This window comes from Dermacentor silvarum, chromosome 1, assembly GCF_013339745.2.
Source record: "Dermacentor silvarum isolate Dsil-2018 chromosome 1, BIME_Dsil_1.4, whole genome shotgun sequence".
NCBI lineage: Eukaryota > Metazoa > Arthropoda > Arachnida > Ixodida > Ixodidae > Dermacentor > Dermacentor silvarum.
The window spans coordinates 147,309,118-147,324,834 of record NC_051154.1 but is presented as its reverse complement, the minus strand read 5'-3'; the positions used below and the strand labels follow the sequence as shown (position 1 = coordinate 147,324,834).

General features: G+C 46.0%; 1 protein-coding gene across 2 annotated transcripts; it reads left to right on the top strand.

Moving 5' to 3' along the window:
* The first annotated feature begins 2,304 nt into the window (after window positions 1-2,304).
* Window positions 2,305-11,489, top strand: LOC119450537 (uncharacterized). Of its 2 annotated transcripts, none has more exons than XM_049656358.1 (3): window positions 2,305-2,436; window positions 2,960-3,275; window positions 10,507-11,489. In XM_049656358.1, exons 2-3 carry the CDS (start codon window positions 2,989-2,991, stop codon window positions 10,886-10,888), a joined length of 669 nt encoding a protein of 222 aa, XP_049512315.1. In that variant the 5' UTR covers window positions 2,305-2,436; window positions 2,960-2,988; the 3' UTR covers window positions 10,889-11,489. The 2 variants fall into 2 exon arrangements, with proteins under 2 accessions (XP_049512315.1, XP_037569964.1); XM_037714036.2 differs by having other exon boundaries at window positions 2,308-2,654.
* The last annotated feature ends 4,228 nt before the right edge of the window (window positions 11,490-15,717 follow it).

The window sequence follows — 15,717 nt, the reverse complement described above, 5'->3', positions numbered from 1 at the left end:
GAGGCCTGCCATTAGAGCTGTATATTCAAATGCCCCGCCATTCGACTTCATGGGCGTTCCGAGTTTTCAGCGCGAAAAGCGATGCCGGAAGAGATCAGCCGTACGGGTGTCGAAATCGCATCGCTGCACAGAACATACTTTCTTAGGAGGCCGACGAACACTTTGGGCGTAGATTGCGTTGAGTGCTCGCCCTTTCGTCGGACGCCAAGCCTGTCGGCCAGCGCTGTTGCGCGAAAACAACTAAAGTAACCAAGTATCTGATGGTCGCAACTCACTACTTTTGACTGCACAGGTTAAGAAACAATAAAACTACCCTCGTCACCTAATTCAGACAAACGTCGACATGCAACACATGTGAGGGGGGCGTATTGTAACAGGTGAACTTTACGAGCGCGCCTTTCCACGCACTCCAAGAGTTGCATGGCATTGCAAGTGATAGCGGCGTCAACGCCCACCGCTATCGATGGGCGCTCTCACGGTGGGCCCTGAAAAAAGGTATATATTGATAATGATCTAGTAAAATACAGTTGTATCTTTTCTCGCCATGCATATATAAAATGAATTAGGAATTTTATTTTCGTTGAATGAATCTAACTGCGTCTCGCTTTAATTTAAAAACGCTTTTTTTCTTTCCCATTGTTTATCCTCCCCCCAAACATAGTCGGCTAATCGCTGCTTGCTCCCATAACCACACCTTACTGATTTCGTGACAATTGGTTCTCTGAAAAACCGCTTTTTTGTTCGCCCGAAAGCTTTCCCGCGACCTAGGTGGAGCGACCTGCGGCAGGAGCAGCCGAACGGAATGGTACGCTGAAGCGATAGAGCGAAAAGCAGCGCAGTGCCCTTTGGCGCAACAAGTGAAGCGACTAATTAAAGCTATAGCCTGCCAAAAAAACTGCCAGAAACACATTTAATTTCTACGCATAAGTGCATCACTTTACTTTATGCTATGTAGGTTGAAAAGATAGAGCCACATGCAAAAGTTACTGAATTTTCCTTTGGATTGCCAATACCGAAACTCGCCCCACTGTCCACGCCGTCAACAACCATCACCAACCGCACCCTCACCACCCCCCCTTAACCGTACCGCTCCCATTAAACTTGTATACATCTCAAAGTCATTAACGTCGCTGCCGCGTCGAGATTGGCTCATGCAAGGAGAAAGGTGAGCGACACTGCGACAGTTACAAAGCAATCGTGGCGCTGGGATGGACAGAGCAGTTGCGTAACTGCTATGATTGGGAGAAACGATTAGTAGGGCTCCTGCTAGCATATGTCATTTGTCTCACCCTACCTAAAAGAACACGTAACAGGATGATGGGAAGTCATGCTGCTTTATTGCGTATAGGGTGCTGTCAAACGTAGGATGAGCTATAGCTATGCACGGTCCTGGTTATTATCCCCTGCTTTTACTCACCCTCCCCTACTCTCTTATCAACAACATGCCCCTAAACACTACGACTGCGCACTTCGCACAGAAGGTTGGCACGTGGAACAGGCACCCCAAAATCTAGCGAAAGAACTGAAGGGCTCAAGTCGTTTCATAATTTGAACAAAAAAATATGGGGTTTTACGTGCCGAAACCACGATCTGATTATGAGGCACGCTGCAGTGGGGGACTCCGGAAATTTGTACCACCTGGGGTTCTTTAACGTGCACCTAAATCTGGGTACACGGGTGTTTACGCATTTCGCCCCCATCGAAATGCGGCCGCCGTGGCCTGGATTTCATCCCGCGACCGCGTTTCATAATTTATAAAATCGCTTCATACATCAGCCCTTTCGGGAGACATGGGCCGTATTTTGTAACGATGTGCTTCGTTTTCGAGTCCTTTCTCCCTTCTCCGTTGGCCTGGGCCGTTTTCGCTATAGTATAGGCCACTCGACACGACGCATGGCCAAAAAATCATTAAAAAAATAAAGGTTAGGGAAATTTAATTTCAGTAAAAAAACAACTCAAAATAAATATACAGTAACATAAAGGCAGAGGTCCCCAAAGTAAAAATTAAATAGATTCTTAGAAAAGTCCCTCTCAAATCACACATGCCCAAATGCAAAATTCCGGTGAACACCGCACATTTATCAAAAAAAAACTTAAGCAGGTTGGTTGATACTTACGTTAAAACTATATCTGGGCTTCCCCAGATATATTTATCAGTGCTATATATTCTAAGTTCCATAGATGTGTCGACCAAATCAGCTCGAGTTACGTTAGCCCCTTTCCCATCCCAAAACACCACGTGATAAAATCAAAATATAGGTCGGCACTGATGCACACCGTAAAATTGATGCTGCGACTGTCAATAAAGGACGTTTAAAAAGCCAGTTTAATGGCTGTGGCAAGAATAGCAGATGAATATCGCATGCAACGCAATTCCGCGCACTGGGGCGACTGACGCAGCAGTCAAAGACTGGTTTAGTTGGCCACTAGGGTAAGGTTATGCACTTTCGGTACTTTAGGTACAAACAGAATAAGTGTAGAAGTGGCTCTCTCCCTTCCCTACCTTCTGTAGACGTTGTTAGCCTACTAGACTGGCCAGTACTGGCTTCCATAAATTCCACATTGTGTGTTAACGGGCTACGCCATTCTATTATCTTCAAGCGAGACAAATTCACGAGTGCCCCAAGTGCGCGTCCCTTTTCTCAAAGCCCAGCGTAAGCCATTTGTTAACGCGACTAATGCGGCATTTCTGTATAATTACGCTTTCTAGGACGTATAGGCAGCGGCCTTGCACTATTGGGTATTTGCAGCAAATTTTCGACTTCATAAACCGGTCTGCGGGACGTTTACGCAATATGCTTGTGATTGTGTGCGCTAAGTGCGCACATTTCGACTCATTATTACTGACTATTTGTGCCGACGCGCTTGGAGAGCCCTGTTTTTCGCTGTCCGGGCCCTGCAATATAGGCCCCTAGTGCATAGCCATGTCGTACCGTAACTATTTACGTTTTCTTTACAGGCGCCGCCGTGCAGCGCTCTCTACAAGGCATGGAAACTGCTTCTGCATGCTCCCACAGTCACGTTCCAGCTTCGCATCGGTTCCCGAAGTCGGGACTCTGGTCCTGGTCAGTCGTGACACTTGTGGTCGCGTCTATTCTCGCGACACAGGCGTCTGCGACCATCGGAGTGCTCCAACAAGTGGAATACGCTACTAACGTCGCGCGCGCCGTCAAAATGGCGTCAGAGGCACTCGGCGGGGCAGGTGGCGACGGAGTGTTCATAAAGACAATGCATGGCCGAGGCTGTCTTGATTCCGGCTGCTGTACCATAGACTGGTGAGTGCTGCTTATACGTGCGACGTCTCAGGTATCGTCTTTTTTTTTCTTCGTATTCTTCTTTGTCGACGCCATCTTTGTCAGTTTTAAGAGGGGCCACCACGATATTTCAGGGCTAAGGTTCCTAATTTACTCGGTCTCTTTTGTTATCCAGTTCGCATCGAAATGTCATTGATGCGACCGGGAGCAGCACTGATAACCTCTATTATAGTGCTTGCCATGCCGAATCGCAAAGCCACAAAGATACCCCCCCCCCCCCCCCCCGGTGGGCTAAAAAAGCATATGAAACAAAACTAGCTGTCAAATCGTTTCTGAAGTCTTAGAAAACATGAATCAACCAAATTGACGGAATTGCGGGAATATGTTAATGAATACAAGTGGCCTAGTTGGCGCATTTTCGAAGACAAAGACGGGAACATTACGCGGGGTCTTTCGGGAACAAGACGAGCGCGAGTGTCTTCTATCCACGTTCTGCAATTTATTTATTGGAAACGTTTTTCTTTTTTCAATGAATCACCAAGACGCCCAAGCTTCTACGTTAAGTCGCTTAATTTATTGCATCTAGGACTTGTAGTACACGTCATAGTCTCGATTCCTGCGGCGTATCACTAGGTAGCGTGATCAAGTATCGGTCGCAAGGAACGCATCCCGGTGTGCGTGTGGATGAGAAAATGATACTGTAACTGATATTTTGCCGCACGTTCAAAAGACCTCACGTGGTGAACCTTCTTTCGCTCCCCCCCTCTAATTAAGGAACCCATCATATTTATTTATTTATTTATTTATTTATTTATTTATTTATTTATTTATTACTACCTTACACTGCCCGTTCAGGGCACTGAGTAAAGGAGGCATCAAAATGAAATTAAATTATGGGGTTTTACGTGCCAAAACCACGGTGTGATTATGAGGCACACCATAGTGGGGGACTCCGGAATAATTTGAACCGCCCGAGGTTCTTTAACATACACCTAAATCTAAGTACACGGTTGTTTTCGCGTTTAGCCCCCATCGAAATGCGACCGCCGTGGCCGGGATACGATCCCGCGACCTCGTGCTCAGCAGCCCAACACCATAGCCACTGAGCAACCATGGCGGGTTTCCATAGATCAAGACGCAAATTCAAGTATATGGTTTGTCGCGATGGCAACGCTCTTCCGATCAGCTCTGTATCGTTTTTGCTTACATAAAATACCGGCGAGTGGAACTTCTTCTCTAACTTTTTGCCATGCCGCCTGTGTTCAGCGATTTTCTGCACAGGAAAAAAATATAACTATCCAGCTGGTAGTCGTTTACTGTTGTCATTCAAGTTAATCGCCGTAAATCGTCTTTCTGGTGGTGATACGGCCTTCCTAATCATTCGCCTTTAACGAAACTCACCCGATTTCACTGTTGAATTCAAACGTGCCATGCGTACCATAGTTTCCTATAATTATCACTCGAGGGAACTCTGGTACTGCGGTCGTTCAGCCACAATGGGAATGATGACATGGATTTGTCTGATCTTCGTGCTTGGGGCTTCAGACGTTCTTGTGGCTTTGTTTATTACCCTTCATCTTCCCCTAAATTTTAAAGCAATTTTGTATTATTTTTTAACGCATAGGTATAAGGCTCTGCAAGCACTGATAATCGCTGCTCATTGCAGTGGTTCCGCTTGTCTATGCGTTCGTGCCGTAATGGTTTCAATATCGGGCTTCTGTGCTAGGGGTTCGAATGCTGCCGTTGCACAATAATAATGTTTATTGGAGTATTTATAATGTAATAATTTCCTAAAAGTGGTCACTTTGCAAAGTCTCGAAGCCATTTAAAGCCAGACGGACGAAGTTTAGGCAAATCCATGTACTACCCATCATTCCCATGCTGGCTGAAGTGCTCTGCTCGCAGCTCCCAGCTAGCGCCACAGTTCCCTCTCGAAATTGTACGAGACTTCAGGGTGCGTACCCGTCAAGCGTGCAACGAAAGTTTTACGTTATGCTTTTGCGCTGTTCCGCTGTCCAGTAAAACACGGACCCCGCAAAGCAGGTGCTATACAGCCGACGCAGCTTTGTTCCGACGGCCCTTTGTGTTCTTGCGCTTGCGCAAACTTATAGCTGCGACCGCAATGACCTCAACTGACTAAGTGAGACATCTGCGAATAAAAGGTACAGCCACTGCCGAAGGCGCACACTTATGTCACTGTGTACATCTTTCTTCGTCTTTTTTTTTTTCTTGATCAATTGTCTTTCCATTCAATCATGATGGATATGAGTGCTCCGAACCGACCATCGAACTCGTCACTCTGCAGTCGTCTTCAGGGAACGTTTCTGCATCGACCATCGATTTCACTGTGCGCAGAACTTTTCGAAAGGGGCGACTTATTGTGCCATGCCAACTCGGGCTTTTGTCGCATACAAATCAATATTATCTTTTATTATTTCTCTTAATAGACGCTTAGAGGTTCAGTGGCGCCATGTTTTCATTTCTAAGATTATTCGAACGATAACCTCTCCATGGTGGTGTTTTGTGCAGCGCACGAATGGTTTTAGAAACCCCCTCTATTCAGAACCTATCGTTAAGCGTATACCTAAGTTTCTGTTGATTATTAACCGTTTCAGGCGCCACTGGCGTACCGGTACGTTCTCCATTCTCGCCGGTCGGATGTGCGCAGTAGCACAAAGTTGGTCAACCCTGAGGTACTTCTACCATGTCTTGTATATTTCTGGAAGCATATTTTCTAAACTCTCTGGGTTTGCTCAGTGTGGCTTTTCGTTAGCGCAATGCGGAACGCGCGCCTTTGTGGTCGTGGTTTCGCCGAACGGAGCTCCCGAATTTTTTGCACCGCTACCACAGCGATTGTTCGCTCAAATGTTCGCGCCGTAGCACAAGGACAACTCTTGCGTGCCTCTTCCATTCGTCGTACGTTTACAGCAGTTTTTTTCCCTGATATACGGCGGCGCTATCACGGAATCGTGCGCATCAGAAAGAAACTAGGTAGGAGAGTTAACAACAAAAAATCGCAGTTTCATTCGAAAGGCGAAGCATCGATTGCGATATAAAATTATTAGGCAGCTGTAAGAAGTAAGGATAGTAGTTGTATCGGTCGTATAAACTGGTGAACATTCGCTTACTAAATATATTAACAAGCATGGTGTCACGTGCACACAAGCAAACATTTCACTCGATGACCGCGGACACTCGCTGTCAAAACGCTGGCGTGAGGAACAGCGGCGGCAGCAGCGACAGAAATGCCCGTCGTGCGGCCTCTAGCTTCAACGCGAACTAAGCGGCGAGAACAGAGCACACACAAAGCTATCAGCCCTCGGCGAACCTAGACTGCACCCACCACAGATCGCTTTCAAGATAGGCCCCACGTGGCCGCGTTCAGCCGCTGCCGAAGTAGACCCCCCCCCCCCCCTCTCAGTGCCTTGCGTGCGATGGAAGACCGTGCGCATTTTCCTCGCCTTTCTCCTTTGCGCATGCGACATCGAGCCACCATCCTCGGCTCACCCTCGCACGCTTTCATTCACACCCACAGCATGTACGGCACGCGGCCGCGATGTTATCACACTTGGACTTTACGCGGAAGATCCTGATGACGCCGACGACGAAAGTGCGCCTGGAGTGATCATATCATTGCTATCGCAATAAAAACGAAGATAGGAATGTGAAGACCATACTAAGCGTGCATTTGCCAACTGCTCTTCGCAGCAAGTTAGTTAATAGAGAGTTTTAAAATAGGGGCCCTAGACGTTTTCGGACCCCAAAGAAATAGCGTCGAAGCCACTGCGCATGCGCGAGACGCACACTGCGTTTGGGTTTAGCGTCGGGCACGCTATTTCACTGATTTGGCGGGAACCCCAAAATCCGCCTCAAAAGCTTTGCGTCAACAAACATGGCGGCATCCATCGAAGCGACGGCTATAGCTGAACGCCAAACTGGGCTCGATTCGTGGTAACGCATGAAGTGCGTAAGCTGGGAGAAGTGACAGCGGTTATCGCTTTCTCTCAACTAACGTGTGTAATGAAGTTTGATTCATTAGATGACGCTTGTCGAATCGATTGTCGATTTCATGGCTCGTAGGCCAAACATGGATTAGCTTGGCTGGTGAAGGCACGTAAAGTTGGTTACTCAAAATTAAGCGCAACTAATCGCTTGCTGCTAATAGAATAACCTCTAAATTGTAATTAAACGCAAAAAACTTGAAAGTCAGTGGCTCTTATCATAAAATGGTATAGTTTACTTTATTATTTATAATAGTTTTTCTTTGACATCGTAGTGGCGCTGCAAACGCAAGACACTATTCGCAAACGCCAAGCCCCATTCTTAAACTTTTCACTCCTGCATGCCCCAAAGCTAACACCCGCAAAGCTCTTTGGGGCCCCAAACTTTTTGGGCCCCTATCTAAAACTCTTTAATGAATCAGTCACTGTACTCTAGTGGTTTTTTTTTTATTCTCCGCTGTAAAATTGCCAAATGAAGGACAGCAGACAGTAAATTTTAGTGGTCTTGTGAAGCGAGAATTCTAGTCCCAACATTCTCTAGGTTTTCAAAAATCACGGCAGAAATAGCAACTTTTTATTAGAAAAGCGCATTCACCAAACAATGCAACCAAGATTGCAGCCGTCACTAGCAATGAAATGTTATTTTGGCAGAGAATTCGGCAGTGGGCATCGTTTGGTACTAGTTATAGATGCAGTACCTGTCTCATTTCATCGGATCAAATATGAATACGTTTCATTTCGAAATACTTGATATAATAGTGACATCAGCAGCGGCCATTCCTACTCAGTAAGACCGACTTTTTTTTCGTGAAAGGCGGCGCGCATTTCTGATTTGATAGCGAAGGTATAGACACACATCAAGTGGGAAACAAGGCTGCATTTCTAAACTTTATATGCGAATGCATGACTGCGTATGTAGTCATGCATTCGGAGCCCTGGATTTGAGAACTGCTTAATTCGTCGTTTGCGCTTTTAATAAAGCAGGCTTTTACTGTGCAGCACAATGACAAACTGTTTAATGCTATGAATATCAGGATGCGAAAATTGTTTGGTGTTAATGGTGAAAAGACTGTACATAATTCTCAAACTATTAAAAAATATTTGATTCGATTTAGTCTTGGGACTATTTCATTTGTATTCGATTCGCTTCTGGCACTATTCGATTAGTATTCTAAGTTCGGTCTGAAAAACAGCTATTTGCACCCGCCTGCTCCCCCACATCTGAGCCACTTTTCACTTTCGGTACGCGATAAACAGCATACCATACAAGCCTAAACTGCACTTTTTTTTTTACTTTTAAGCTAACTGGTCTCTGCTATCGCTTCAACTTCGCCAGAAGCTAAATTTTCGAGTTTCGTGACTGTATATAGTTCAGTGTGTTAACGCACACATTGAGTTCACTGTTTCGACTGCCTCAAGAAATCCAGCTATAGAACTACTGTTTAATCATGGCCTGCTAGGGACGTGCCTTGATTGCTTTTATTTTCAATGTAACCTTTATGTTCGTGTGAGCCGGCTTCTCTGCTGCATCGCTAACTAAAGTCAGCCGTGAAAATGTGTACCACCATCAATTTGAACCGGAACGATTGTCCTTAGCAGCTATGTAGCAGCTTGGCGACAGCTGCTAAGACTACAATGGTGAGGACATGAAACTCTAAGAAGCAGTAAATGCGAATGACAAAAATATCATGTAAGAGAAAGTTCAGATCTACAGTAAATCATGGCGCGATTTAGTTTTGGGTTTCTACGTCGGCTGTTTGCTTTTTGGTAGTGAAGACGAAACATGATATTTATTGTAAGCACAGCCTCATTTTGCTGCCCGTTCGTTTGCGTTCGTTCGTTTTCGTTCGAGTTCCCTTTGCCCGCTTTAGTGTGTTGCTTGTGTTTTACCATACGTAAACATAATAAAAGCTTGCCTCCTTTACATCTCGTTTTATTCAAAGGCCTTATTTTTTATTTATTTATTCGCAAACTGCAGCTTTCTTTGGTTGAGCAGCGGATTACTCCATGGTGTTGCACACGCGCTGACTATCCCGGATACCTTAATAGGGAAGGCATATTTCTGTGAACGCGATTGGGGCAATGACGGAGTGGCCAAATGTCCTTTATTTCCAAGTTGTGCGCTGCACTCATAAAATATTGCTCACTACGCTTCTTCTCCCTGTTTTACTTTCTCGATTTAATCTATCTATACCATAACATAATTAAAACAACCGTACTAAGATAAGTCTTGGCTCAACACGTACGGAAGATAAACCGAGGCGTGCTAGCTAAATAATTTCACACACGCTAGACAGCCAAAAAAAGAAGAAAAATAACAACCTTCGTCGATCGATGATAACCTGAGCAACTGATACATCCGATACATACATGACAGCGAAGCTGTATAAGTGACTTCTGACTCTCTTCGTAAGTACTAAGCGTCTGCTTGTTGGCGGTTATTATGATGACTCATCACCAACGCCCTGGCCATACGGCCGCTGCGGGGCTCCTAAGAAGGCCAAGTTGCTGACAACACCATCCGGTTTTCACCGCCACAACCGTACAAATTTCTAGCTGGCCTCCTCCAACGTGGAGCCCTAAAGGACTACAATAGTTTTTCATCCATCCGACCATCCAACGTGGAGACAGTAAAATGCAACATCAAAAGCAACAAGTACGAATTACTGGCTAAAAAAAAATCGTGCGTAGAAGCTGCTGTATATCTCAGTGAGGTATACGCTACGCAGCTTTTAGTTTATACGTAATAATTACACTTTAAAGCAAATTCTTAGACACCCCTACCCCCCCTCTCTTACACACACACACACACACACACACGCACACACGCACACACGCACACACGCTGCGTTGTAGCCTTACGGGGTCAGGTTTCACCACTGCAGCGGTACCAACTCCTAGCTGACCTCCAACGTGAAACCGGTATAATGCGACGGGAGAAACAAAAATACCTTATTACTGGCTAAAACAACAACGCGCATGTAAGTTGTCTGTTTGAATGAGATGCACACAAGGTAACTTTTAGATTATATTCGTTTATTATTACGTTTCAAAGCAAATTCGGGTTTGCGACACACGTTGCGTTGTATTTACATTTGATTATCGGTCACGCCGGCCTTCACCGCTACACGAAAACCGTTGCGGGACTCTCCTTAACAGCTTTACAGTAAAATCTGTGTGCTGGGCTTGCGTCCCGAGGCACTGAACAGAAGGAATGATGAGAGAGCGTAACAATTCGTTAAATCTCGCAGGTCGCAACGGCTCCGAGTCAACGCCAACTGTCCCACATGGGGCTGGCTCAAGTGGAATTCCGACGGCCCTCTGATCGTGAGCCACCGTCCGCTGTTCAGAGGCTGCCTGGAGTGCGAAAACGCTGAGCCGGGATGCGTGGCCCACGTGTCCCGCTGCAGCGGTCGCCTCGACCAGCAGTGGCGGCTCAAGTTCGCCTCTAACTGGACCACGGCGTTCGGCGAGCCAGTGTTCTCCATCGCGAGCTTCGACTCTCCTGATCGCTGCCTCACGCTCGTCAACGGCGGCGGCGACGGCGACTTCTACGCACTGCAAGAGTGCGCCACGCCTCGGCCTTCAGAATGGCAAAGCTTTTACGTGGTGCGGAACCCTCTCGAGCGCTGACAATCACACTCACAAGCTCGTGACACGCACTATTATAGTGCTGTCTGCGAATAAAGTCATCACATTATCGCCCCTTTTGCCAAATACGATCGAATGCGCTCGGGCAGCCAAAATAAGGATTTTCATTCTAAATCGTCACCACGTTCGCGCGTTCACGCGTCGCCGTGGTATATTTACTGTCCACAGTCGTGCCTTTGTACAGCCTGCCTCGGCACCACACTTTTTCCGGCACTATAAATGCTGTTTGTATTGGCTAGAGTTATAAAATTATTTGCTGCGGAGAGTTTCTACCAGCGTCCTCCAATGCTCATTAAGCCATAGAGGAGCACAAGTGATAAAGATTCTATCGCCCAGACTGGACAAATGATTTCATTGCGCAATATGTGTGCTTTCGACTTCGTGCATTAATGTACAAGACGTAATGGCAGGAACTGAGGTAGCCACACATAAGTAAGGACAGAATGGGTGCTACTTTCATTAAGGCTAGTATATACCTGCAAATATGATCGCAGAAATACATGTACGTAACGGTCCACTGTAAAAGGGGCGCGTAAACATTAATAACCACAATACAGCTGCAACATTTCTTCAGCTTTATTACTAAATGTGGCTCATGTGACATGTTCAGAAGATACCTATGCCTGAAACATTCCAGGCATTCATGCCATGTGAAACCTGTCACTCGTGCCATGCCACAGCTGTAAAAGTGCACCACACTGTACATATGCAAAGACAGAATCCCAGTAATAAACAAACAGAACTTCGCGCCTTAAGTGTTCGCATGCGTAATGAAGATGTGGTTTTGGGTCCAACCTATGCTGAGGGATTGGACCACTTGAATGAGCTGCTGGTTTCGGTTAGTACCTGCAGTGTTAGTGGCAGAGTAGCGGAGAGCCAACTCCAGAGTTGAATTTATTTTTTAAACAGCCGGAATGGAATGAGAATTGAATTAGGGCAGCCGTCGGACGGATGGAATGGGAATTGAATGGAAGCCCGAGATTCTGGAATAGAGTTGGAATGGAATGGGCACATAGTCCTGGAACGATAAATGTTGATTTTTAGCTAGTCAATCAAATTGATGCATTTGCAATCTGGACCAAGCTAGACTTCGTCAATATATTGTTTCTCATACCCATTTTTCAGTACCTACCTATACGTGACTAAGGAGGTCTCATTACAGTCTTTGACCTCGGGACCTCCTCCTGTATAATATTCATTTGCACTGTATATTTAACAATAATATAACCTCATTCATCCACCTATGTGGCGGTAATTGTAAACAACAGTGTATACTGCACATTCTACACTTCTGAGGACATGCATAGCTAATAAGACTTTACAAGAATGAAGTGCATTTAAAGACAACTTCTAGTCGTCAAGAGATATGATCCGGTTTAGTAAGAGCACACTTGACCTACGACACAAGGATGGAGGCAAAAAAGTCACAGGCTTGCGCGGCACACGCAGCACAGTCGCAGCGTAAGCTGAAGGAGCGGCTCAAGAGTAGCTTCAATTTCGGCCCCACGCACAACAGGCTCTTCGCAGCGAAGTCTCTTGGCCTCGTTTTCACGAGAACGATCTGAACTGTCCGCCCGGCGTCGACGGCAAGCTGCGGCTTGTAATGCTCTGTGCACAGAAGTCTGCTGAGCCCGATGATGCCTGGTTGCAGCCGCGTACGTAGCTCTACGATTCGCTTCTTCAGCAGCGGTTCGTACCTTGCGAGGAGGCGCCGTAACGTGTACCGAAGAGGAATCCAGCATACGCGACGCACATCTCACATCCCATCAGCCGTGGCCCGGGAGGTTGTTGTTAATGATGATCATTGTTTATTGGCATCTTCAAAACGTGGTGGTGACAAATAGTCACGTAGCCTGCTTGTGTTAACCAGGTCCAGCTACATGCAGCATGCAACTGCTATATGCAACTGCTACATGTCGGGACTCGTCGTGAAATATTACCGAACTGCAAAGCAAATTTCGTACGTATCAAAGCTACGCGGCACGCTTGTCACATGGCGTGTCAAAAAGGACGATACGATGCCAATGATGATGATTATGATATAATGGCATTTCATTTGAAACAGAACGGTGACAAACAGTCATCTAGCCCACTTGAATTAATCAGGTATACCATATGTGTTTTTCATTACATCAATATTTATACATTACCATAATCTTTTTCTTCCACAAGACTTCTCCATCTACCTTGTAACGCCACCTATGCAACTGCTACATGGCGTGCCACCTGGTGCAATAATCTGCTACTGCAATGCAAATGGTGCACGTATAGACGCATGTATCGCAAGAAAAGTGGCAGGATACGATGCTAATGATGATGATGATTTAAGACAACTACCCAGCTTGATTTAATCAGGTACACAATATATATTTTTCTAACATTTATGTATACAACTCCTCAAAATACTTTTTGTCTCACTAAGTAAGGGCGCAAAATTCTAGATGAAGTCGGAATTCTTCCTCGAGGAGGAGACGTCTCTAAATTCAAACTACCCAAGGAGGTGGAGACGCAATTACTTGTGGACCCCATACCTAGAAATATTGATCCTGTCCACAACAAGGGCAGAAGGGACGCCAGGGCCAAATGCATTCTGGGTAAATTGCACCAACAACAAAGCTCAGCTCTTTTTGTTGATGCAACAAGTTATGGATCGGGCAACCGCTACGCTATTGCCGTGGTCGATGAGAAGGGCAAATTAATAAGCGCGGCGTCACTAAGAACGAGCTCGATTCATGTCGCCGAAGAAGCAAGCATAGCACTAGCAATTACAATGACAAGAAGCTCCACGATTTTCTCCGATTCCCGTACAGCTATTAGAAACTACTCCGCCGGCTTCGTCTCAATGGAAGCAAACAAGTTACTTATACACAGTATTAATACTCATAATTACCAGCAACTGGATAGCTCACACCTAGCCTGGTTTCCGGCTCATCAGGGCCACTCGGTCAGCCCCAATGGCTGCAGTCCTAACGAGCAAGCTCACTCTGCTGTGCGAAATCTCACATGCCGCGCATCAGATCAGGAACTGCTCCAGGATGACTGCGGCTCCTACAAAGACCCACTTAGTACTTTTCACGAAAGCATCTCACACTATAGGGACGGCAGGAGGTTTTTTCCTCCACCCCATCAGAAGCTGAACCGAGCTCAGGCAGTCACATTAAGAATGCTTCAAACTAAATCTTATCCTACACCTTTTGTGCTCAACAAAATTGACCAGGAGTTTCCCACGGAATGTAACCGTTGTGGACACACTCAGTGTCTATTTGATCATATGTTCTGGCTGTACCCCAACCAAAGGACTTCGGACCTCAACAGTGAGGAGGACTGGAGTCGACGCATATCAAGCGAAGTCCTCCAAGATCTACTCCTGGCCGTCCGGAGAGCTCACGACATCGGGAAAGCCTTTGGCCTACCGGTGCCTACGTGGGCGGAGCCACCGACTTAGCCTGGGGGCTTTTGCCCTCGAGCCCTAATTTCTCTGGACCAAAATAAAGTTCTTGCCATGCCATACCTCAAACATTCTGCCTTGTACCGTTACCTGTGCATCTTCTACATGGTGTTCTACCTGCTGTAATAATTTCAACTGCAATGCAAAATGTGCACGTATCGACGCTACGCGGTGCGCATGTCACATCGCGTGTATTGCTGAAAAAAAAAGCAGGGAAGAGATTGATACGACCGGATCTCTTACAGTCACCAGTATCCACTAGTATCCATAGGTAGCGGCACAAAGCAGATTTTGAAGGAAGAAAAAAAAGATTAAGGAGTTGTATACAGAAATGCTAGATAGAAACATCTGTAGCATATCTGATTAAATCAAGCAGGCTAGGTGACCATTTGTAACAGCCCCGTTTAACAGGGGATGCAATTAAATCATCATCATCATCATGTCTCCTCGCGCGCCAGGGCGCGTTTATAGGGCATTTTTCCGCTGCCTGATAGGAAGCAATGACGAGGATTGAGCCCCTCGTAACTTTAAAAGAATTTTAAACATGACATGGCCATCCAGAATGTGGCTCACCACAGAACATGTATGCATGCAAGTTAGAAGGTATGTTTATATGTAGAATTATGTATTGCTTTCTTTTGCAAAAATTGATGCAATTAGTGTTAGCTAAGTGACAGTTCCGGCGATAAAGAAACAAGTTTGGGTGGCTCAGTGGTAGACTATCTGGCTCCCGCGCAGCGGGCCCGGGTTCGACCCCGGCGGCAACTGGGTACTTTTTCTTTCTAATTTCCGGCGATAGCAGTCACGAACACCGGCGGTGGCGGCGGACACCATCGCCAACCGAAACGGCTATTGGAATGAGACCATAACAGCTTGCGCTGTAAAACGATGTTCTATATGGTCGGACACTCCACGATTCACTGGTCACTTTAGAAGACGCGCCATGTTTCTGGCACATTGTTGCGCATCTAGAAAGTGCGATTACAGAAAGCCAGAGAGGTGTCCTGGAAAAAATGGTGTCTGTTAACATTCCAGTAGGTGTTAAACAAAAAAGATCGCCCTACAAAACATATCAGTGCGTTTCGCTTTTATGTTAGTCCTCAAAGTGACCGAATCTAGCTGGATTCATGGCATACACAACGGCGTAAGATTATTTCTGCGTTGCTTTATACGAGAATGAGTTTCGCCCAAATAACAGATTTTTGAAAATGGTGGATCTTATTTAGAACGCAAGCCTTGCTTGTGTTGCAGCGTGCAATGTGGTCGTGGACCACCTATCACATCGCTACCACAACCACCTACCATTTGCGAGGGCACCGTATTTTGCATAAAATGAGCGGACAAACAGTAAAGCAATGGTTTT

Excerpts from the sequence above, each read along its gene's own strand:
- LOC119450537 (XM_049656358.1), top strand. The coding sequence starts at position 2,989 with ATGGAAACTGCTTCTGCATGCTCCCACAGTCACGTTCCAGCTTCGCAT. Across the intron at positions 3,276-10,506 it reads GGCTGCTGTACCATAGACTG|GTCGCAACGGCTCCGAGTCA; the intron begins GTGAGTGCTGCT and ends TAAATCTCGCAG.